Genomic DNA, 26,448 nt, shown 5'->3' on the forward strand with positions numbered 1-26,448 from the left:
ATTGGATTTCTGCTTCCTGGCATGATGGAGAAATGGAGACAGATTTACCCTTATGCCTTAAAAACATTAAAAAAAAAATAAGATGAAATATATGAAACAATAGTTTTAAACACTGCACAGAAGGGAAACATAGAAAGTAAGCCTTAAATTTGCCCCCAAAGTAAGTCTTAAGATTGCTCTAGGTCACCACCTGGGAAAAATTCCTAGAAAGCAACACAAGAAGGGGTTACCTAAAAACAGTTCAGCAATCTCCCTGAGGTGAGGGGGGCAAAACTGAGAATTTGGAGGGGCTACGGTGGATAGGATTTGAAAGGCAGAAAGGAGAGAACTGTACAGTGAGAGCTCAGCAGGGGGTTTCTGGAGTCTTCAGCCCCGACCAGTGAGGTGGGGAAGGAAACGAGTACTTCCCAGAGCTCACATAGGGCTAGGAATGGACAATGCTCCCACCAGCCAGAGTAGAAAAAATCACAATGCATGGTCATCAAATACAGTACTTAGAAAGTACTGCCTCCATATAAAGAAAAAATTAGACCCAAATGCTGCTCTGGGACCATCTACAAAGCCTAAAAGTAACCCTTAAAAGGATCAAACTATTTCTTTCTGATAATTTAACTGCATCTCAGAATAAAATTCAAGAACATTTAAAGATATACAAACATAGCCAGCAAACAACAAGGTAAAATTATCTTGCTGTATCAGTGAACTGGTATGATGCATATGAGAGATACAAAAAAAGAATGGAATAAAACACTAATACAGTGACCAGACATGTGGACAAGTCTGGTGGGGTGGTGTTGGGGGGGGAATTTAACAAGTTGTCAATCCTAAAGCTATAAGATATTGCCTTAGATTGTGTCCTAAGAACACAGGTGTCACGGGCCAGTACTTTAAGGTTGGGGAACCAAGATTCTGTAAGCCACATGGCACAGCTGAGAAAAGAGGGGGTGAGGGGGCCTAGTACTCTAAGCCATGCGCCAAGATGGGGTACACCTTAGCTTGTGGGTGCTACCCAACCTACAATTTTTCTCAGTCTCATGTACCAAGGTCTAGTACCTCCAGAATAAGGTGATTTCAGGGAGGAATCAGCTTCTAATGCTGTCCTATGTCAGTCTAAACTTCCCTCAATTGTCTCTGGAGTTTGAGTTCATATATCAAATAATGTCACTTAAGCCTGTATAATAAGTTTTGCTTCTATTTAAATTTGTCTTTTGCCCCATTTTTTTTTTCCCTAACAGAAAGCTTATCAAATACCTATTGATCAATCATACCTTCCTCTCACTTGAAAAATTTTTTCAATTGGTTTCTTAGTCCTTCCTGAAGAACTGTTCCTTTTTAGTCTCTCCTCTGATAGTTCGTTGTTTCCCCAATCTCTTAAAGTCAGATTGCCCCAGTCCAGGGCTCAATCCATTAACATTTCCTCCTTCTATATTCACTGGATAATCTCACAAACCTAATGATTCATTTATAAGATAATAATTTCTAATTACATCTCTTTAGCCCAGACCTCACATATCTCTAACTGAATGTCTAATTAGCAATCTCTTGCACTTCTCCAGTCTCAGTTCATGATAACTAAACTTTTCTAGCAGCTGCTGCTGCTGCTGCTAAGTCACTTCAGTCATGTCCGACTCTGTGTGACCCCATAGACGGCAGCCCACCAGGCTCCCCCGTCCCTGGCATTCTCCAGGCAAGAACACTGGAGTGGGTTGCCATTTCCTTCTCCAATGCATGAAAGTGAAAAGTGAAAGGGAAGTCGCTCAGTCGTATCCGACTCTTCATGACCCCATAGACTGCAGCCCACCAGGCTCCTCCGCCCATGGGATTTTCCAGGCAAGACTACTGGAGTGGGGTGCCATCGCCTTCTCCCAAACTTTTCTAGCTGTTCAGCACCAAATCTTCAGTTATCCTTAACTCACCATTTTCTCAGATTCTGCATCTAATCGACACTTCTTACCACCTGCACCATCATGGGTTCAAACCACTGTCTCTGACCTAGAATATACCAGGAGCCTTCTAACTACAGTGATAGTGATTCTTTTCATCTGAGGTGGATCATGGCATTCTTCTGCTTTAATCTATTCAATAGCTTCTCAACTCCTTCAGTAAAAGAATAAGCATCCTTATCATGGTTTTAAAGCTCGACTTTATCTGGCTCCCCACTACATCTCACACCGCCTTTCTTCCCACTCACCACCTAACTCATTCCACATGAGCTTCACTGGACTCTGCTATACAAAGAACACACAGAGCAAGCTCTTAGATCAGGTCTTAGGCACTTTCTGCTGCCTCTGTCTGAAATGCTCTTCCTTCAGATATCACTATTCTGGCTCTGAGACTTACTTCAGGTCTTTCCTCAAATGTCAACTTATTGCTGAGGACCTCACTGGCCATCTTACATGAACTGTCAACCCCTGGATCCCACATTCCCCATCCCCCTTATCCTACTGTATTTTCTCAGTATCATTTATGTCCATCTGTTATATATTTACTCACTAATTTGTTTGCCTCCCTCCACTAGAATCTAAGCTCACAGAGAGCAGGGACTTTACTCCTTTGTGATCACAATCCTTCATGAGAAAAACAGTGCCCAGCATACAGTATGGACTCATTTTCCTTCTGTGTAAAATGTGGGTTTGGACTATTTAACCCTCAGAGAGCTCTAGCATTCTGTCATGCTGTGTTTCTCCTATGGGGTGGTCGCAGGGCTGTCCACTGGTTGAGATGGACACACAATTATCTAACTACTGATATGCCACACTACTTTTCCCCTAAGTCTGCATGTAACAGAGATCTGTGAAATTCCTCTCACACGAGCCATCACTTTTGTGCAGTTTCTCCCCATTATTAAGGAGAAAGGTCTAGGTTTTACTTATCAGGCCAGAAGCAATCGCTAAGGCCCACGTTCATCACAGTAGGTTTCCTTACCTCCACTGCAGTGGGCGGCTGGAACAGGGACTGCCAGGACTGCTGTGGGCGTGTGTGTTCAGGAAAAAGGCAAGAGGAGAAGTAGCCAGAGCACAATCAGCACTAAAGGGGACTTTAGAGAGGGACCAGGCTGGAGCCGACGTGGGAGAAAGTATGTGCCGGTTCACTTCAGATCCTCGGCAAAGAGCAGAGATTCTGACAATGTACCACAGCAGAGAAAAACAGAGTCAGTGGTAATTTCTCAGCCAAAAAGAAACATTCAATCAAAGTGGGTTAGTTTATGCAAGAGGCTCAAGAAAAGTAAGTGGTCAAAAACCATTCTCAGATATTAATATCATGCCCAGTACCAGTGTTGGCACAGAATGACCATGGAGACTAAAACTTATTCCTCAGAATTAAAAACAAAAAGTTAAGCTTTGGATATTCAAAGTATTTAGGTTGGCTTCTGTGAAAATGTTGTAAATTTACTACAATTCATCAATTAACAAGCAACAGACAATATGTTGTGCTCAATGACTAAAATTTCCTAGAGAAATATACATGTCAACAAAAATAAAGCATTCTTAATAGTTTAAGTTGTTAGATTACATCTAAAATAATACCAAGTTGTTTAACTAACTTTTGTCTGAGTACACCAAATAATGTTATTTCACTATATATAATAAATTTTACTTCTATTTAAATTTTCATTTTGCAGGTTATTTTTTTCCCAAAAAAACAATTTAACCATCTTAATGTGTTAAATACTAAAGAAGACAGTGAGATCATTAGACTGAACACAGACAGATGGTAAATATGAATTTCTATTTTTTAATCATATATAATAGACATGTCACAGATGATGAAAAATAATTGACAGACACACAGCATTTGTGTAGTAGTGGTATAGCTTTCTATACAAATACAATATTTAAAACTACAATATCTTATTTCCAAGATAGGAAAAAAACTTAAGTATCACATAAGCACCTGTTTTAAAATGATGTTAGTTTCCTGTATTGTCACTGCTACCTGTTTGGATTTGATGACATTCTACTTGTATTTAATTACATATATTCAAAAGAAATCTCCACCTTCCTCTATGTTATCCCTCTAGCTGGCTTCAGCATATTTCTCAGATGAGTACAAAATATGAAGACATAATAGGATGGTAAAATTTTTCAATATATTTTTAAATTATAAGCAAAAATATTAATTTTTCACTTTAAAAAAGAATTTCCACTTTTCTAAAGAACTCTAAATGACATCTAAATTTAAAAAATTAGTTCCCTAGTACAGTTGACACTTGAACAATGCAAGTTGTTGAAAATCTGTCTATAACTTCACAGCTGTCACTCCAACTTCATAGTCAGCACTCCATATCTGAGGTTCTGCATCTGCAGGTTCAAGTAACTGTACACTGTATAGCACTGTAGCACATATTTATTGAAAAAAATCTGTGGTGTAAGTGGACCTGTGGTTTTAAGGGTCAACAGTACATATAAGCTATAGCTAATCAAAACACACAACAAGGTCAACAGTACATATATGCTAGAGTTAATCAGAACATACACTTTTCTTGTTAACCTGAATAACATTGCTTATAGAAAATTTTGGATTAAATCTTATCACATAAGATGAGGCTTAGCCATCTGATGAATATATAATTCAAAATTATAAAAAATCTATGAAAACCAAATTTCATGCTCTTTGCTCTTAATTACCACTCTGCAAACTGGTTATACTCTGGGGCTGCAGTCAAAAAAGGAATGTTTGAAAAAGGGAAGAGATTGATAAACTACTTCCTAGATCCTCAAGGAGCGTTTTCCTAATCCAAATTCAAAGTCACTAAAACAGATACAATGATTAAAATTACCAGTATACTAATGTTTGGAGACCATGATTTTTAATCCCTATGTTTTTTTAATTGATGAAGTTTCTCTATTGTGGTCATTTACTTTGTAGGCTTAATATGGAAATAAACCTTTTTTTTTTTTTTTAAGTGTGTCAATCTTTCCAATTTTATACTTCAAGCAAGTCTGATTTCCCAAGGTCTGGTAGAATCATCAGTTCAATCAATGAGCATCCGCTAACACTGAAGGGCAACGACCCAAAGGAAGCCCACTGACAAAGTCTGCCTACTTGAGTAGGCTGTGCTGTCTTCACGTAACCACTGCCCTTCAGGGGAAGGAAATCTGAAGTGCATCCCCTCTGCTCTGTTACAGCAAAGGCTGTTCGAGACAGATCACTGAAAGGGAATGAACTCTAGGGCACTCCTTTCCCTGGTTCCCTAATTTGCTGATCAATTCACTCAATACTTCTTCGTTAAATAAGCCTGAGCACCTCTTGGGAAAGCTACCCTGGAGTGGAAGTCTTCTTCCATTCCCCAGCTTCAAAATCCTTACCTAAGTATTATTCCTATATTGGTCAACATAGAAATAAAATTCCCATACTAAAAGACTCAGGCTTGGATCTGCAAGGGCAGATCTGAGGTCCTGAGCTGACAGGCCAAGGGCAGAAATACAATACCCTCTCTAGTCAAAAGAGGAGATATTTTCCTTTCCATTTGTTTCTCACATCCACTGGGGCTTTGACACTTACTTTAAATACACTTTTGCTTGCAAGGCAGGGAAAAAAGTCTTCATTGTTAGCCCGGCTTCCCAAGTACCTAAGAATCTCTAAAAGACATCTAACTCAGTTTTCAGAATTACAAACCCCGTATACCTCTGCCAGGGACCACTGTTTTGACCTTGAATTCACGAAGCCAGCCCAGCCCTCTTGCTGACAGGCATCTCCAAAGCAGAGTCTTTATCCAAGCAAATGAAGGTGTGTTAGTTGGCATTAGCTCTTTTCCTGACACCTGCCAGTTTCCACTCAGAGACCCCAGCCTCCTTACTGGATCCGCAGGCATGGTGCTCCCAGTCTTTCTCTCCTCCGTTTCATCATTTTCCTGGCTACTCAAGCTTTTGCCCTCTCCCACTTGGAATCTTGGCAGGAAGTTCTCTCACACAAGAGGTATGCAGGCATAAGCCAAAGGAAACTTACAAAGGCTTTCCAAATTTAAGAGAAAAAATTAAAGTACTTTTCTTCAAAATTATGATTTTCAGCAACACCCCCCCTTAAAAAATCCTAAGAGCACAAAAGGCAGCAGTGAGGCAGAGTGAGGAGTCCCAGACCCTGAATGAATCAGCTGTCCTCAGTCTGCCTGACATCATTCACACTCAGCCCAGAACAAATCAGAGTCCCAGGGAGCACCTCGTTCCTCCTCAGTGACAAGCGTCAAATCCCCTCCCCCACACATCAGTCACAACCTCCAGCCCTGAAGCCTGGCAACAGTGAGGACTCTGGCAGAGACTGCACATACCAACTTGAAAACTCACACTGTGACAGAAATACTATTAACTCAGGAGGCGTGGGTTAGGCTGGAACAGCTGCTGCAGTGGCTAGCGGACTGGAACAAAGCACATTAAGGATCCCAGATCAGTAAATAATGAGCTAAGAATATGTGGGCATTTCTGCAACATTATTCATTCTCAAGCCCAGACCTCATGGAGGATGACAGATTTGTAATGTTAGGGCTCAGAAACCAATTTAAGTAAACTCTGTACTTCTTCAGACAAAATCCAGCATCATTTTAAATTCAACTGGTATTACTCTCCAGTCACTTAAATAACCATCTGGTAAGAATAGCCATAAGTCAAATTAAGAGAAGTAAGCCTAGAAACTACTTAGTTTAATTTCATCCATAAATTATTAATGAAATAATTTCTATGGCAGATACTATATGAGGTACGCTGCAGAAGAACTATAAAGAAGGGTAAGTCACTGAACATTTCCCCACCTATAGAATGAAAATAGGTAAGGTGCTTAATAGGTGGGCTGTAGGGAAGATTATTATATGTAAAACAGAAAAGTGCTTAGCACAGAGGAAGTGCTATAGAATTATTAGCTATTATCATGGGTCTTGCCCCCTCAAGAGGGCAAGCTCTCAATCTAAAGGGAAGATAAGTGCAAACACATAGGAAACCATCTGACGAAAGCAAATAAATTATTGAGCTAAACACTGACAGCTAGGGAGTGAAAATTAAGCAAAATCTTGGTCCCCTGCTTCAGAGCACCTGCCAACTCGGATGAGATCCTCTCATTCATATGGATGACAAAGTATGTCAAACTGTTCTTCTAGGATAACATCCAAAAGATTAATTCATACTCCAACCAGTGCTTTTTCAACTGCAGGTCACAACTCTTTAGTGAGTCATGAGATCAATTTAGAAAGTCGGGACCAATATTTTCTTAAAAAGGAAATAGAATTTTCAGAAAGAAAATACCAGAGTGCTTCACACAAAGTGAGGGGAAGAATTATTTAGTGAAATTTGTGTTTGTAACACCTGTTACTGAAATATGTATTATTTATAAGTGCAAACACGTGTCATGGGTTACAGTGTAAAATCTATTATTGAGGGTCATAGTCTATAAAAATTTGAAAGCCACTGCTCTAATTTCCCAACCAAACTTACCCCACCTGGCAGCTACAGACACTCACTGTCCCTCTCCATGTACCAGCCCAATCATTTGTCTCTCACAGTTCCTTCCCAGAATCCCCTGTTCTCTATAACAAAAACGGAAACTCTCTCAGAAATCTACCACCTCTCAACAAGTATTGAGTCCCACTTGGGAAAGTCTCATGATGCTTTCCGGGTCAGTCACAGAAGCCCACACTCCCATATCTAGCAAACTAGCCTCTGTCTATCTCTACCCCAAGCTGAGGCCATGCAGTTAAGGCGAGGTTCTAAGTTCCTACTCAATATTCTCCATTCTCTAATACCCAACCCCAGGCTACTTAATAATAATAACAACAACAATAATAATGGAATAATAGCATGCATATCATAGAGCTGTGAAGAGGACTACTTGGTGATTATATGTAGAGCGCTTAGAGTAGAATCTAGTAATTACTTACAATTGTTGGTTGCTTTATGTTATTACAAAGTCACTGCAGATGGTGATTGCAGCCATGAAATTAAAAGACACTTACTCCTTGGAAGAAAAGTTATGACTAACCTAGACAGCATATTCAAAAGCAGAGACATTACTTTGCCAACAAAGGTCCGACTAGTCAAGGCTATGGTTTTTCCTCTGGTCATGTATGGATGTGAGAGTTGGACTGTGAAGAAAGCTGAGCGCCGAAGAATTGATGCTTTTGAACTGTGGTGTTGGAGAAGACTCTTGAGAGTCCCTTCGACTGCAAGGAGATCCAACCAGTCCATTCTGAAGGAGATCAGCCCTGGGATTTCTTTGGAAGGAATGATGCTAAAGCTGAAACTCCAGTACTTTGGCCACCTCATGCGAAGAGTTGACTCATTGGAAAAGACTCTGATGCTGGGAGGGATTGGGGGCAGGAGGAGAAGGGGACGACAGAGGATGAGATGGCTGGATGGCATCACGGACTCAATGGACGTGAGTCTGAGTGAACTCCGGGAGTTGGTGATGGACAGGGAGGCCTGGCGTGCTGCGATTCATGGGGTCGCAAAGAGTCGGACACGACTGAGCGACTGAACTGAACTGAACTGAACATCATTTTTCATCGAAGAAATGCAAGTTAAAATCACAATGAGATATTACTACCCAACCCCTTAGATTGGTCTTAAAATTTAAAGTCTTACTATAACAAGTAAGAGTTAGTATAGACTCTTCTCTTGTGTTGCTGGAAGAGTGTATTTGCTATGACCAGTGTGTTCGCTTAGCAAAACTTTATTAGCCTTTACCCTGCTTCATTCTGTACACCAAGGCCAAATTTCCCTGTTACTCCAGGTGTTTCTTGACCTCCTACTTTTGCATTCCAGTCCCCTATAATGAAAAGGACATATTTTGGGGGTGTTAGTTCTAGAAGGTCTTGTAGATCTTCATAGAACCATTCAACTTCAGCTTCTTCAGCATTACTGGTCAGGGCATAGATTTGGATTACCATGATATTGAATGGTTTGCCTCAGAATCGAATCTGCCTTGCAATGCTGAGGACATGGGTCTGGTCCTTGGTTTGGGAACTAAGATCTCTCATGTTGTGGAGCAACTAATTTGGGACTTTGCAACTACTGAGCCCCCGTGCCACAAGGAAAGATTTCACATGATGCAAGGAAAATCCTGTGTACTGCAATTTAAGACCCAATGCAGCCAAAATGTAGCCAAATATATATTAAAAAATTTTTTAAATACATATCTTAGTCAAAAGAATTTTCATATAGCAGATTTGATGAAATTAACATTGCAATAAAATACAAGGAAATTAAAGCAAGAAAGTGGAAAAAGTTGGCATAATGTGTTCTTTTTCTATTGCATAAGAAATTATCACAAACATAGCCACTTAAGACAACACATATTTACTATTTCAATTTCTATGAGTCTAGAATTCAAGCACAGCTTATCCAGGTTCTCTGCTTAGGGTCTCACAATGCCTAAGCAAAGGACCTAGATAAGCTGTGTCACCCCACATTCTTATACAGTGGCTTGGCTAAGGAAGAATCCACTTCTAAGTTCAATCAGGTAGTTAGCCAAATTTACTTCCTTGTGGCTACTAGACTGAGGCCTGAGCTGCTTACTGGATATCAACTGAAAGCCAACCTCAGCTCCTAGAAGCTACCATCATTCTGTGCCATATGGGTTTTCCCAACATGGTTGCCTACTTCAAGAAGCCAGAAAGACAGTTTCTATGGTGAGTCTACTAACTTAGACAAAGTCTTATATACCATAACATAGTCACATGAATGACATCTTATCACTTTTACTCTTTCATTGGTTAGAAGCAAGTTTCAGGTACTGCCATACTCAAAGGGAATAGGATTACGCAAAAATATTAATAGGAGGAGGAGGCTATGGGGGCCACCTTAGAGTTTGTTCACCAGGCATGACTATGAAGCAGATTCACCAACAAATTTCCATAGACTACTTTATTAGGACCACTACAGATCAAAGTTATTCTGAACGTACTGCTATTTTTGGTTTTCTTTATTATCCCAGCACTGAAAACATTAAAGGAGATCTTAAAACATGTTCGATGGCTGCCTAGCTATTGTTTTAAGGGATGGTGAAATTGCAACATAAGTGATAGCAATTTATAAGGTGATATTAAAATATTGTGTAATATCTTCTGTGACAAGAATAATTTATCATGAGACTCCATTACAAAGTTTGACATGTGAAGCTCATGGTTCATTTCTAAATCCATGTACTGCTTTATGAATTTTTTTTAAACCAATTCCAATTTTTACTTCTGTAGCAGAACAATTACCCTCCAATTTAAGAAAAAAAAAAAATCTAAGGAATTCCCTGGTGGTCTAGTGGCTAAAACTCTGAGCTCCCAATAAGGGGGCCTGGGTTTGATCCCTGGTCAGAGAACTAGACCCTACATGCTGCAACTAAGAGTTTTCATGCCACAACTAAAAATACTGCATTCAACAACAACAACAAAAAAATCAAAGGCCCTGCATGCTACAAACTAAGACCCGGTGCAGCCAAATAAAAAAAATGCTTTTTAATCTGAAAACAAAATGAGCGACTGTGAAGAAAGTTTATGAAGCTAGTATTGTCAAAATAACACAATTTTTAATATATTTAACTTAGTATATTCACAATATACTATAGCAAGCGTCTTTTATTATTCACAATAAAAAAAGCCTGCTCCTTGGAAGAAAAGCTTTGCCAACAAAGGTCCATACAGTCAATCGAAACTATGCTATTTCCAGTGGTCATGTATGGATGTGACAGTTGGACCATAAAGTAAGCTGAGAGCCAAAAAATTGATGCTTCTGAACTGTGGTGTTGCAGAAGACTCTTGAGAGTCCTTGGAAGCAAGGTGATCAAATCAGTCAATCCTGAGGGAAATCAATCCTGAATATTCATTGGAAGGACTGATGCTGAAGCTGAAGCTCCAATACTTTGGCCACCTGATGGGAAGAACTGACTCATTGGAAAAGACCCTGATACTGCAAAAGATTGAAGGTGGGAGAAGGGGACGACAGAGGATGAAATGGTTGGATGGCATCACTGACTTGATGGAATGAGTTTGAGCAAGCTCCAGGAGTTGGTGACGAATAGAGAAGCCTGGCGTGCTGCAGTCCATGGGGTCCCAAAGAGTAGGACATGACTGAGCAACTGAACGGAACTGACATTCACAATATCAATCCAATACATAATCAACATAAAATAAAAACACACTTTACATTCTTTTTCGCAGTCCTATTGTAAAAGAACAACATAGCCCTTGAAGACAGGACAAAATGTTTAGAACTGATTAGGTCAAAGATGGCAGAAGTTCAACGTCCACTAGACCTTGAGCTTTATTATATGCTCATCATAATGCATTAACATATGCTAAATGACACACCTGCCAGCAACATGGCCGTTTCAAGGCCAACAATAAAAAGGCCAAAAAGTGGGCAGGGCCCAATTCCTGTAAATCTCTGCCCCTTCTTCAAAATGGTGGAAATAATCCTCCCACTCGTTAGCCTATGAAACTACCCAGCCCGTAAAAACTAACTCTGCCATGTTTCAGGGCCTCTTGCCTTCTGAGACGGCCCACACTCTATGTGGAATCTGTTTCTTCCATGGCCACTCTCATTTTCCAAGACAACCCCATGACCTAGCACCAGCTCTTACCTTTAGAGATGGACTACATTTTGTCTATGAAATGCATATACTCTCTAAGTAAATCTACTTCTTACCTATCATTGTGTCTCTCACTGAATTCTTTTCACGATGAGACATAAATAACCTGAATTTCAAGAAGTCTTGGTATTTGGTATGTGAGTATGTGATCTCAATTAGAAGACAGTGGGTTCAAGTCCCAGTCTAGGTTCTGCTGGATTTGAGTCCTGGCCACGCAACCAAGTCCCAATTTGAGTTGCACAGTTTCATATATATTTCTCAAAATTCATCAAGCAAAACTTTCTGGGGACACCCAAACAGCTTATTTGTATGAATTATAACTATCAATAATAACTGTACTACAAATGGAAACTGCAAGGTTTTGTATGTGTGTGTGTGTTTAGCTTAAACAACAGACATTTACTTCTCATAGTCTGGAGGCTGCAAAGTCCAAGATTAACATGCTAGCAGATTTGAAGAATCTAATGCAGGGGACATGAGTTTGATCCCTGATTCAGGAAGATTCTACATTCCACAGAGTAACTAAGCCTGTGTGCCACAACTATGGAAGCCCACTCACCCTAAAGTCTGTGCTCTGCAACAAGAAGCCACTGCAATGAGAAGCCAGCCCACAGAGCAGGTAAGACCTGGAGCAGCCAAAATAAACAAACAAAACAAAAGGATGCTAGCAGATCTGTTTGCTTGTAGGGCTCACTTCCTGAGTTATAACCAGCAGTCACCTTCTCACCGTGAGCTCATGGGAGAGAGCAAGAGAAGGGAAAGAAGGAGGGGGCTGGCAGTGGAAGTGGAGAGCCACAAGTACTCTCTGCTCTCACCCTCTTCTTAGAAAGACACCCTCGGGACTTCATCTAAATCTAATTACCTCAGACACTTCAATAATGTGTTATGTACTGATTCATTTGAAGATAGCAATGATAAACACATTACATGTTAGTATCATTTTAGTATTACTATAAAATTAAATCTGATTTGACAACCCCCTAAGAACTGTCCTCAAGTAAAGTGTGAATACGTTCCAGAATATGAAGCAGAACAAAACTGGGAAAGTGATGTTTGTTTGCTGTGGCTTATAAATACCATATTATGAATCTGAAAAGCTATGAACTGGTTAAAATTTTAGCAAAGTTTGCCCAATTTTGATGGGCCAGTTTCCCTGGCTTACTGTTTATTGCTTTCACCTACCTTATTAAAGTTTATTCTTTTTTCCTGTGTAATGTGCCCAGATAGCAAATATTTTATATCATAATAAAATAACTTCCTTTACTTTATGTTGACTTATTATGTCCTTAATTATTTAAGAAAACAAACAAAATAAGGTTCCTCATGGAAAACCTGAGGTTATTCAAAACTGTGTTACCTTTTATTTAGTTTATTTGGCATTTTACTATTGATGAGTTTCATGGGAAAACCTGTCAAATCAGAAAAGATGCTCAGCCTTCCCTAGTTTAAATTTATACAGCTAAAATGCTATGAATATAAATATTCCAGAAACTGTATAATTATGGGAAGTTTCTAGAGATTTGTCAATGCCCTTTTATCCCATAACCTGGAGTCGGAAATGGCAACCCTCTCAGTATTCTTGCCTGGAAAACCCCATGGACAGAGAAGCTTGGTGGGCTACAGTCCATGGGGTCACAAAGAGTCAGACACAACTGAGTGACTGAGCATGCATTTATCCCATAATGTATTCCTGTTTATGAGTCCTCACAGTGTTTTGCTAGATTTTAGGAAATAATAGTTTAGTTTTTGCAGTCTTAATTTCAGTTATCACATAAAATGCTTACTTGCTAAAAGCCTTACTTTTAAAATCTAAATCTAGCTTCTTCTAGGCCAATGGAATTTTATAAATGTATACTGATAACTGTCTACCATTTATTACAGTCTTACTAAATCTTTTTACTTGATATCTGTAGCTTAGTCCTGGCATGTTCTCTGTCAAAAGATTATTACATATTACATATCAAGAATTTTTTCTCTGTAAAAGCTATGTTCATTCATATTTTATAAATCAGATGTAATATCCACTGTCTTCTTTGAAAAAACTACCCCCAGAGACATTTTGCTAAATTTTTTTTGAGTTGATTTTATGATTCTTATTTTGTATGCTACAGAAACAACTTAATTCCCTTGTTAGTTGGATTGTTCTTGTTGTAAACTCTCATCACACCATTCACATTTTAAAAACTGTCAATAATAAACTGACCACAGCTGTCATTGACCAAGAGATTTTTTTTTCTAAGTGATGCTAGAGTTCAAGGCTTTACAATCAACTACAAGCCAAAGTCTGTGTTTTCAACAAATAATTGTTTCAGAGTTCCTTGGAAAAAGACTGTGGTAGGTATTTCAAACTATCGACACTTCGAAGAAGAGACTCTTTGGGTACAGGTTTCTGATGCCATCACTTGTGGAAAATTTTCAGACCACTACAGTGGACTGAGTCAGAATTTCCGTAACTCAAGAAGCAGACTACTAATCTAAGATCTAGTGAAATGAAAATTAATTACACTAAGGCTGAATGAACTAATGAGGGATGACCGCAGTTTGTTTGGAATATTGTCTTAAGGTATATTTTCTGGGTATATAAGGAAGCCTACTCTTTCTTCTTAATCTATCTAAATTCTTAATAATTTGCTTTTGTAAAAGGAAACATTTCTGAATTGTATCTGATTCTCACTGATTCCAATGAGATTTGAGAAAGTCTTACTAAATTTACTTACTGAATTCCCTTAAAACATAATCGTAAAAAATGGTTATGCAACTAAGAGTTTATCTAAAATGTCATATTTGAGAATGATACTTATTTAATCAGGTAAAACAGGCCACTTTTAAAGGACTATGGTTGAATTTTTGGACTCAATACATAAAAAATGCTATCAGGAAAACGGGCCTGGTTTTACAGGGTCCAGCAGGTCACTTCCTGGCAGGCCCAAGACCCTTAAGACATCTTTAAGGACCTTGAAAAAAAGAATCCACCCAAATTCATAGGTATTACAGATGAAATCTGGTGAAGAATTTCTTGAGTTTGGCTCTCTAGCCTCGAAATACAAATAACAGCAGCTTTAAAAAGTTCAATCTGAGATTCTTTATAAAATTCCCAGCAAAGCAAATTTAAGAAGGCCAAACATGAAATTAACCTTATTGCTATCCCTGTGTAAAAAACTAGGCCATATTTAATGAGAACAACCTTGTTTTATGATCACGAATAGTATATGAGACTGATTTAATCAAGAGTGAGAGAAAGACAGTGAGAAAACTTGGTGTAAGTAAAGAAAAAAAAACAGTAATAACCTTCAGATTGAAAACTATGCATTGTTTAGAGATTAAATTATTTGATTCTAGCCTTTTATTGCCTTTGTGCCATTTTACAACTCTCTAAATTACAGATAACTGACAGCAATACAAAATAGTTCCTTTCTATAGAAATGCAAATCAGCTCTGTATAGTATAGGTTCAACTGACTTCCCTTCTCCCCACAGAAGTATCGAGGTTTGTAAACACTTATAAATTTATTTCAATATTTCTTTACTACATACAAATTTGTCCTTTTTTCACTTCTCTTCTGAAGTGGCCATTGCATGTGCCTGGTACTCATTATTAATAATATTAAATTAAATACTAATAAAATATTTAACACCTTAAGAAAACAATAGTTTCACACTTTTTTGTAACTCGTTATTACGAAACTATATTTCTCAAGATAGAAGGATAGAACATATCTTATTTTACAGTTTATTCAGTTCAGCCGCTCAGTCGTGTGCGACTCTTTGCAACCCCATGAATCGCAGCACACCAGGCCTCCCTGTCCATCACCAACTTCCGGAGTTCACTCAAACTCATGTCCATCGAGTTGGTGATGCCATCCAGCCATCTCATCCTCTGTCGTCCCCTTCTCCTCCTGCCCCCAATCCCTCCCAGCATCACAACAGCTTTACTTAAAACTCTTTTACATTTCTATCTCCATTTATATTCTTGTCCTAGGTCACATAAATGTGATCTTGACCTAATGGAGCTTACCATCTGCTATGATCTGAATTGTGTCCCCCACCCAAAATTCCTATTTTGAAGCTCTAATTCCCCAATGACTGACTGTATTTGGAGATAGGATCTTCAAGAGGTAATTACAGTTAAATGAGTTCATAAGAGTGGGGGGGCCCTAATCCAATAGGCCTGGAGACCTTATAAGAGGAGGAGCTTGATCCTTGATCTTTCGCTTTCTCTACACTCCCCACCCTTATACACATACACACATAGAGGAAAGGTCATGTGAGTATACAGTGAGAACAGTAAGAAAATGGCCTTTTATCTGCCAGCCAGGAAGACAGTTCTCTTTAGAAACCAACCAGGCCGGCACTGTGATCCTCCTGGACATCTAGCCTCGAGAACTATGAGAAAATAAATTTCTGTTGTTTAAGCCCTCAGCCTATGGTATTTTGTTATGGCAACCCAACCAGACTAATAGACAATCCATTGAGAGATGAAAGACAAATAATTCTTCATCTACAATTTCTATGAGAACTATGAAGGAAAAGTAGAGGGTTTGATCAAAGTACATCATGGAAAACCCAACTTGGCCTAGGGACAGCAAGGTATAGATGAGATCAGAAAAGCCTTTCATAAGGAAGTGAGATGTAAGCTGAGACTAAGTAGGAGGTATAGATGAAGAAAAGATCATTCCAGGCACAGAGAAAAACACTGTGCAAAATATAGAGACAAAAATAGGAACCAGATTGTACAGACAGTTTCATGGGCCATGTCAAGAGTTTCAGATGTGATCCTAAGACTATTACTCTTAAGAGTAATACAAATACACACTAAATGAATTTAAATAAACATCAAATAATCAAATCTGTACTTTAAAAACCTTCTTCTGGCTATTTTATGATGGGTGCGTGTACTGGAGGGTAAGCAATGCTAGACAAAGACTAGTTAGAAGCTATAGGAGTAGCAGAGCCAACAGATCACAACAGCTTGGACTATACAGGCACACAAGCGCTTGTAGAAACGAGAAGGAATTGGCGCTATTTAGAGGTATAGTACAATATAAAGGAGCTGGAATGAGGCAGAGAAGGGTAACAAGGATAATGAAGTTTTCGATCTTGAGGAAGTAGTACCGTTTAGTAAGCTAGAAAATAAGAGAGGAGTAGGTTTCTGAGAAAGACAATGATCTCGGTTTTATAAATGCTAATGCTGAGCTGACTTTGAGATATTCAAATACATTATAGTAGTTGCAAGGTCAAGAGATATAAATGTGCAAATGATCAGAATAATAACTACTTTCAACGTAAGAGTAACATACAGGTTCTCACAACTTTTCCATTTTCAGGTCTTGTGTCTATACACTTATGGCTCACTGACAAACCATGTTCATTTTTTAACAACAAAATAGCTCCTGCTGGGAAATCAGTAGTAACTATTGTGCCATTCCTTCCAATCTCTATCAATCCCTACCTTCCCCCACTGGGAGGTAGAGAACCTATGTAAGACCATTTTCTCTATAAGCCCAATTTAAAAAAATAGACTGTTACATATAACACAAAGCTATCACTCTGGCCTTCAAAGTTATTACAGGTATCAAAATTTCCTGACTTGCAAAGTCCACAGAGAAACTAAAGCCTTATATCAGGCACTATTGACACACACAAAGGATTTACAATGTGTAGCAGGTGGTACCTCTTTTTAGCACATTCTCCTGAAGCATTCATCTAGACAAATACCATCAAGTTGCATCAGAGTGGGAAAGTACATGATACTGTTTCACATGTCAGTTTCACAGAGCTAAAGTTTGATACATCCAATCCTTGAGCCCCAGGAAGTCTTCCCTGCCCACTGACTACCATTGCAGACACCTGGCATTTACTCTTGATAGCTTATGGTGAACGATTTCAGATTCGGGATCTCCGAAGAAGAAGATTTAGCTTCGGGATCAGGGACCAGGTTTGATCACTCAAGAGCCTTTGTGTAGCAGAGTTTTATTAAAGCATAAAAAGGGACAAAGAAAGCTTCTGACAAAGACATCAGAAGGGGGATAGAGAGTGCGCCCCCCTCACTAGTCTCAGCAAAAGAGCTATATACTTTTTCAATTGGTTATTACAGTAAATCAAAAGAATGTCTCAAGGTTGTAAAGGTCTTACCAGACCCACTCCCACAATATACATTTTTAAGATAACAGGATTAGAACTAACAATAGAAAAGGAAAGATATACCCACTTGAATGCAGAGTTCCAAAGAATAGCAAGGTTCTTCCTTTTCTCCTTTGCCTCTCACTTCTCTTCTTTTCTCAGCTATTTGTAAGGCCTCCTCAGACAACCATTTTGCCTTTTTGCATTTCTTTTTCTTGGGGATGGTCCCTACCTGATGGTCACTTTTCTTGATCACAGCTTCCTGGACAATGTCTCAAACCTCTTTCCATAGTTCTTCAGGCACTCGGTCTGTCAGATCTAATCTCTTGAATCTATTTGTCTCTTTCAAAAGTTCCAAAGAACAACAAGGATTAAAAACAAATCTTCCTCAGTGTCAATACAAAGAAATAGAGAAAAAGAACAGAATGGGAAAGACTAGAGATCTCTTCAAGAAAATTAGAGATAGCAAAGGAACATTTCATACAAAGGTGGGCACGATAAAGGACAGAAATGGTATGGACCTAACAGAAGCAGAAGACATTAAGAAGTTGCAAGAATACACAGAAGAACTAACCAAAAAAGATCTCCATGATCCAGATAACCACGATGGTGTGATCACTCTCCTAGAGCTAGATATCCTGGAATACAAAGTGAAGTGGGCCTTAGGAAGCGTCACTATGAACAAAGCTAGTGGAGGTGATGGAGTTCCAGGTGAGTTATTTCAAATCCTAAAAGATGATGCTGTGAAAGTGCTGCACTCAATATGCCAGCAAATTTGGAAAATGCAGCAGTGGCCACAGGACTGGAAAAGGTCAGTTTTCATTCCAGTCCCAAAGAAAGGCAATGCCAAAGAATGTTCAAACCACCACACAATTGCACTCATCTCACACGCTAGCAAAGTAATGCTCAAAATTCTCCAAGCAAGGCTTCAACAGTACATGAACGGTGAACTTCCAGATGTTCAAGCTGGATTTAGAAAAGGCAGAGGAACCAGAGATCAAATTGCCAAAATCTGTCAGATCATAGAAAAAGCAAGAGAGTTCCAGAAAAACATCTACTTCTGCTTTATTGATTACACCAAAGCCTTTGACTGGATAGAGCACAACAAACTGTGGGAAATTCTTAAAGAGACAGGAATACCAGACCACCTTACCTGTCTCCTGAGAAACCTGCATGCAGGTCAAGAAGTAACAGAACCAGACATGGAACAACACACTGGTTCCAAATTGGGAATATTGTTACCCTGCTTATTTAACTTATATGCAGAGTACACGATGAGGAACGCTGGGCTGGATGAAGCACAAGCAGGAATCAAGATTGCTGAAAGAAATATCAACAACCTCAGATATGCAGATGACACCACCCTTATGGCAGAAAGCGAAGAACTAAAGAGCCTCTTGATGAGAGTGACAGAGGAGAGTGAAAAACTGGCTTAAAGCTCAACATTCAGAAAACTAAGATCATGGCATCTGGTCCCATCACTTCATGGAATATAGATGGGGAAACAGTGGAAACAGTGAGAGACTTTATATCTGGGGGCTCCAAAATCACTGCAGATGGTGACTGTAGCCATGAAATTAAAAGACGCTTGGTCCTTGGAAGAAAAGCTATGACAAACCTAGAAGACATTACTTTGCCAACAAAGGTCCATCTAGTCAAGGCTATGGTTTTTCCAGTAGTCATGTATGGATGTGAGAGTTGGACTATAAAGAAAGCTGAGAGCTGAAGAATTGATCCTTTTGAACTGTGGTGTGGGAGAAGACTCTTGAGAGTCGCTTGGATTGCAAGGAGATCCAACCAGTCCATCCTAAAGGAAATCAGTCCTGAATGTTCATTGGAATGACTGATGCTGAAGCTGAAACTCCAATACTTTGGCCACCTGATGAGAAGAACTGACTCACTGGAAAAGACCCTGACGCTAGGAAACATAGAAGGCAGGAGGAGAAGGGGATGACAGAGGATGAGATGGTTGGATGGCATCACCGACTTGATGCACATGAGTTTGAGCAAGCTCTGGGAGTTGGTGATGGACAGGGAAGCCTGGTGTGCAGCAGTCCATGGGGTCCCAAAGAGTCGGACATGACTGAGCGACTGAATTGAACTGAATTGAACAGACTTTAAGGGAAAACATATCCTTGAGTAAGATGAGTTGTTTTGTTGCGCAATCATCAGCTCTGAGCTTAAAGAAAAAACATTTGTCCTTTTCTCCTCCTTGAGAACTTCAGAACCCTATCTCTTCCTCAAGAACCCCAGACCTTTCTCCTCCTCGGGGACCACAGACTTCTCATCAACCTACCTAAGAATTGACTCTCCCACTTTCATCCAATATCTGATGTCCTAGTCCACTGATCAAATGAGTAAGTCAACACTGCAAAGGTAACTATCCTCAAGGACTCAAGTTTAATAAAGGCTACCAAGAGCAACACACACACTATGACAGGTGCTGTAGCTACCTTTTCACTCCTAAGTGATAAGTTTGTTCTTATCTCTACTGACTGCTCACAGCCTCAAAGAAATAAAAACATTTCAAGAAATATAAGGACAATTTCCTTGAGTTGTAATATCTATAAGAAAAGCTTAACTTTTTGGGTAACTAAAGACTAGAACACTACTGACACTGAGCTCCTAAGAATAGGGCCTAGATATTGGTGCTGATTCACAAACCAAAAAAAAAAAAAAATCCTATTTGATAGGAACTGCTAAGAGGGGGTTCTGCCACAGACCCAGGCAAGGGAAGTCATTCAGAGCTGTTTCCACTGAGAAAAAAGCAAAACACAATATTCCTATGGCTTGGGTAAATAAATATAAATAGCTTTAGAACTTCATTTTCTTTCAATCATTTTCCCACAGATATGTACACTATCAACAAAGCTATCAGCTCCTCTAGGTCTGATACTCTAGACTAGATTTTTTCAATGCAAAAAAAAAAAAAAAATACCCCAATGGGTTTAAATATGAAATAGTTTTCTAAAAATGAAAACAATTTTACTTCAGGAAGCCACATCTAAAATAAATGATACAAGCCAGGCCAAAAGAACTTTCATAACCAACTTGTCCGAACAAAGTCTGTATCATTGCAGGCCTGGATGTTCTCATTCCCCATCTTGGGATTTAGCTGCTTTCTTCCTATTGTGATCAAAACCAACCATGAATCACCTGTGATTTTGCTAAGGTACCCTACTGCTCGTTTAACTTGGTTTAGGATCTTACTAATTTGTTTTTCTGAAAAATTTGCTGTTTTTAACACGTAATTATAGCCTGCTAATAATAAAAACAGTAATAAACAGCTACCACTTTTTCAAAGTATACTAATTAAACAGGCACTGCAGTAAACACTTTAACAATAACAAATAGTTGAGTGCTAAATTGAAGATTCTATGCCATACATTTTATATGCATAATCTTTTACAAATAAAATGATGTATTTGAGGCTGCTGGGGACAAACTGTCAACACCCTGTCTAAGGCTAATACTTCCACATGTACTTAGATGGCCTCCATTATTGCTTAATTAAGAATATTCCAGCAGTTCTCTCCACTCCTGCATGAACATCTCCTTGATTACTGGATAATTTCAATGACATACAAATAAGATATATCTCCTATTTATACTTTGAAAAGAGAGAAAAATACTCAACTCCATTACCTTTCCAGTTCAGTTCAGTTCAGTTCAGTCGCTCAGTCGTGTCCGACTCTTTGTGACCCCATGAATTGCAGCACGCCAGGCCTCCCTGTCCATCACCAACTCCCGGAGTTCACTCAGACTCACGTGCATCGAGTCCGTGATGCCATCCAGCCATCTCATCCTCTGTCATCCCCTTCTCCTCCTGCCCCCAATCCCTCCCAGCATCAGAGTCTTTTCCAATGAGTCAACTCTTCGCATGAGGTGGCCAAAGTACTGGAGTTTTAGCTTTAGCATCATTCCTTCCAAAGAACATCCATAACTGATCGCCTTCAGAATGGACTGGTTGGATCTCCTTGCAGTCCAAGGGACTCTCAAGAGTCTCCTCCAACACCACACTTCAAAAGCATCAATTCTTCAGTGCTCAGCCTTCTTCACAGTCCAACTCTCACATCCATACATGACCACTGGAAAAACCATAGCCTTGACTAGACGGACCTTTGTTGGCAAAGTAATGTCTCTGCTTTTCAATATGCTATCTTGGTCATAACTTTTCTTCCAAGCAGTAAGCGTCTTTTAATTTCATGGCTGCAGTCACCATCTGCAGTGATTTTGGAGCCCCCAAAAATAAAGTCTGACACTGTTTCCACTGTTTCCCCATCTATTTCCCATGAAGTGATGGGACCAGATGCCATGATCTTCATTTTCTGAATGTTGAGCTTTAGCCAACTTTTTCGCTCTCCTCTTTCACTTTCATCAAGAGGCTTTTAAGTTCCTCTTCGCTTTCTGCCATAAGGGTGGTGTCATCTGCATATCTGAGGTTATTGATATTTCTCCTGGCAATCTTGATTCCAGCTTGTGCTTCTTCCAGCCCAGCGTTTCTCATGATGTACTCTGCATATAAGTTAAATGAGCAGGGTGACAGTATACAGCCTTGATGTACTCCTTTTCCTATTTGGAACCAGTCTGTTGTTCCATGTCCAGTTCTAACTGTTGCTTCCTGACCTGCATATAGGTTTCTCAAGATGCAGGTCAGGTGCTCTGGTATGCCCATCTCTTTCAGAATTTTCCACAGTTTATTGTGATCCACACAGTCAAAAGCTTTGGCATAGTCAATAAAGCAGAAGTAGATGTTTTTCTGGTACTCTCTTGCTTTTTCCATGATCCATCGGATGTTGGCAATTTGATCTCTGGTTCCTCTGCCTTTTCTAAAACCAGCTTGAACATCAGGGAGTTCACAGTTCACGTGTTGCTGAAGCCTGGCTTGGAGAATTTTGAGCATTACTTTACTAGCATGTGAGATCATTGCAATTGTGCAGTAGTTTGAGCATTCTTTGGCATTGCCTTACTTTGGGATTGGAATGAAAACTGACCTTTTCCAGTCCTGTGGCCACTGCTGAGTTTTCCAAATTTGCTGACATATTGAGTGCAGCACTTTCACAGCATCATCAACTGGAATTCCATCACCTCCACTACCTTTGTTCGTAGTGATGCTTTCTAAGGCCCACTTGACTTCATATTCCAGGATGTCTGGCTCTTGGTGAGTGATCATACCATCGTGATTATCTTGGTCGTGAAGATCTTTTTTGTACAGTTCTTCTGTGTATTCTTGCCACTTCTTAATATCTTCTGCTTCTGTTAGGTCCAGACCATTTCTCTCCTTTATCGAGCCCATCTTTGCATGAAATGTTCCCTTGGTATCTCTAATTTTCTTGAAGAGATCTCTAATCTTTCCCATTCTGTTGTTTTCCTCTATTTCTTTACATTGATCGCTGAAGGCTTTCTTATCTCTTCTTGCTATTCTTTGGAACTCTGCATTCAGAAGCTTATATCTTTCCTTTTCTCCTTTGCTTTTCATTTCTCTTCTTTTCACAGCTATTTGTAAGGCCTCCCCAGACAGCCATTTTGCTTTTTTGCATTTCTTTTCCATGGGGATCGTCTTGATCCCTGTCTCCTATACAATGTCACAAAACTCAGTCCATAGTTCATCAGGCACTCTATCAGATCTAGTCCCTTAAATCTATTTCTCACTTCCACTGTATAATCATAAGGGATTTGATTTAGGTCATCACCTAATTTCTAAAATCCTCTTTTCAGCAAATCACTTTGAAATAATAGTATAGACTACCTCCTCCCCCAAAATATCAGAAAAGAAATAAGAATAATTAAATGAAACTCTGTATATGCTTCACTTACCTTTAACAACTGTTAACATTGATTTTTTTTCCCTCCATTCTCTTTTCCTCTCATTCGCTCCCTCTCTTGCTCTAACACATAAAGACACACACGTTTTGTTAATTAACTGAATCATTTGAAAGTCAGCTATAAACATCATAATTCCCCTCTCAAATACTTCCACAATTAATGACCTTGCTATAAGAACAAGGAACAACCACAAAATTGTCACACTAACAAAGTTTAACATTCGCACCTTTTCATCGAAAGCAAAGTCCGCATTCAAATTTCCTTAATTGTCCCAATAATATCCTTCAGCTATTTTTAAAAGTCCAGGATCCAACCAAAAATCAATCAAGAACTACATTTATTCACCAGGCCTCTTTTCTCCAACAAGCTAGAACACATCCTTAATGTTTGTGGTCTTTTACAACTTCAACATTTTTGAAGAGTTCAGGCCAGCAGTTTTACAGATTATCACCTCAATTTGAGCTTTTCTGATTGCTTCCTCATACATTAGATTGAAATTAGACATTTTTTAAAAATACAAATAGTACAGAGGTAATACTGTCTCCTATTCTGTCTTGAATCCATTCAAATCAAGCTTTGGACCCACCTCTGATTAATGTCACTTGCCAAGGTCACCAATTGGGTCTTCCCTATTACTAAACTCAAAAATCAATTCTTAGTTGTCATTTTACATAGCCTTGACACTTTCTTTTGGCTTTGGAAACACCACTCTCTCTTGGTTTTATTGCAACCTCACTTGGATGTCCTTTCTCAGGCTTCTTGACTGACATATTCTCCTTGTCTCCTAATAAGTAAATGCTGAACAGGCCCAGGGCTCAGTCCTTAGATCTCTTTTTTGACTAGATTCACTAACTCAACAGGTCAGTGCTTCTCAAACTAGCTGTGATGAAGGACCAAGTGAAATTTCCATCATTTATAAATCATTGCAAAACACAACAAATACAAAATAACAGAAAAATGATCAAATGCTTGAAGGTCACAACAATGTCAAATTGTTTAAACTTCTGTACTAAAGCAGTTCATTGATCATCACCTGTCAGTTGACTACACTTAAGTAGCATTTCAGTAGTTTATCTCATTCAATCCCATAACTTAAATCATCATCTATTAATATATGCTGTCAATCCCTAACTGTATAATTCCATATCAGATCTCATCCTTGACCCCCAGGATTCACATATGCAATCTCTTTATCAACACTCTTTCTTGAATGTCAAGCAAGCACCAAAGTTGCGATTCCTCCAAAAACCGCCATCCTGCCCATACCAACAGCAACAATAACAACAACAAAAAATCCCTGCTCCACTCACAATATTCTTGATCTTGTCAAGTAAATGGCAACCATATGCATCTACCTACTCAGCCTTAAAACCTCACCATCAACCTCAATCTCTCTTTTTCTCATATACCAAAATTAACTATCAGCAAATATTGACAGTTCTCCTTTTATACATCCAGAATCCATTCACTTCTCACCATCTAAGCTGCTACCACCCTGGCTAAGTAGTCATCATCTTGACTGAATTTTGCAGTGGTATCCTCACTTACTTTCCAGCTTTCGCTCCTACTCTCCCTATAGTCTGAGCAACCAGTGACCTTGTTAAAACCTAAGACAACTACTCAATAACGGTGCTGGGACAACAGCTATGGACATTCAAAGGAATCAAATCAGACTCTTACCAATGCCACATATAAAAAGTCAGGTACCCTTACTTTCCCGATTTCTCTGTTGAAGATGGTAAGTCACCCTCTGCCGTCTACTACACACTTGTACAAAGACATGCCCAGCTCTTTGCAGAAGAGGTACCATGGAGCTACCATTATCTGGGAAGATGACTAAGCACAGAGTTCAGATGAACCAGTCATTTCATTTACAAGTGAAGCATTTCAAGCCTAGAAATGATAGTTCCTGTTAAAACCATATATAACTTGTTAGTGGCAAAGTATGGATTAGTATCCATGTTTCTAAGATTCCTTCCAGAGTAAAATTCTTTCTACTCCTCTAATACTAATGATTTTTTTAAATTAAATTATTGTTCTGGTTAACTCTAAGTTCCCAAAATAGAGAAATGTATCTAATTGAAGCTTATAACCTCAGAACTTAGAGCAGTGCTCAACAAACAGCAGGTATTAGTATGAATTTATTGAATGAACCACTGTTTAAATGTGAGTTAGTGTATTAAAAGTATGTCTGGATAATTTCCACGGCGATCCAGTGGTTAGGACTCAGTACTTTCATTGTCAGAGCCTGAGTTCAATCCCCGGTCAAGGAACTAAGATCCTACAAGACACTCAGCATGCCAATATTTAAAGGTAGTTAGAATAGGCCTCACTTCAGATACCACTAAAATAACCAAGAAATGTTTCTAAAGCTAAATTGATCTAAAATTTCCGCCAGTTTCAAACAAAAATCACTTGCACAGGATATCCTTCCTTCTCTGCAGACTATTCATTAGAGGTATACATTCCTGAAAGAAGTGACCAACCTCAGGCCTTTCATTTCACCTAACCTGAAGCAAAGGCAAAGCTCAGAGAACTTCCCAAAAAAGGAACCTAAAGAATAAAAAAATGCCAGAAATAATAGGAAAGTCACCAAGTACAAATATTTGCTGAATGTGATGCTGAAAAGTTACCCTCTTTCAATTATATATACCCACTCAGTGCATCATTAAGTGCATCCATTAAGAGTCCTGGCAACACTCTTGCCCAGTTTTTAGAAGACTCAGGACACCTGAGAACCTAGAACTGAGATTCACTGCTAGAAATAAAGACAGAAAGGTGACTCTTAAATAATAAAATATATCCAAATTTAATCTAATATATTTATAAGAATTCTGAAAGTAACATGCACTTAAACTAAAACTAAAAAATGAAGCACTATCACACATATTGCCTTTCTAATAACTATTAAAAAAGAAGAAAAACAGGAATCAAAATG

General features: G+C 39.0%; 1 protein-coding gene across 6 annotated transcripts in view; it reads right to left on the reverse strand.

Annotated features, from left to right (window-relative positions):
• Positions 1–26,448, reverse strand: part of MAST2 (microtubule associated serine/threonine kinase 2) — a 206,815-nt gene that overhangs the window by 88,058 nt on the left and 92,309 nt on the right. Inside the window, exons 1-2 of one of the 6 annotated variants that reach the window (XM_052637209.1) lie at positions 5,801–6,071; positions 2,926–3,120 (exon numbers count right to left, since the gene is read on the reverse strand). The exons of 3 other annotated variants lie outside the window; for them this stretch is intronic. In XM_052637209.1, the coding sequence (XP_052493169.1) occupies positions 2,926–3,120; positions 5,801–5,850 (245 nt within the window). In that variant the 5' untranslated portion in view covers positions 5,851–6,071. Of the gene's footprint in view, positions 1–2,925; positions 3,121–5,505; positions 5,565–5,800; positions 6,072–26,448 lie in introns of those variants that run through there. 2 more of the 6 variants (XM_052637210.1, XM_052637208.1) reach the window with 2 other exon arrangements.

This window comes from Budorcas taxicolor, chromosome 3 (assembly GCF_023091745.1).
Source record: "Budorcas taxicolor isolate Tak-1 chromosome 3, Takin1.1, whole genome shotgun sequence".
Lineage (NCBI taxonomy): Eukaryota > Metazoa > Chordata > Mammalia > Artiodactyla > Bovidae > Budorcas > Budorcas taxicolor.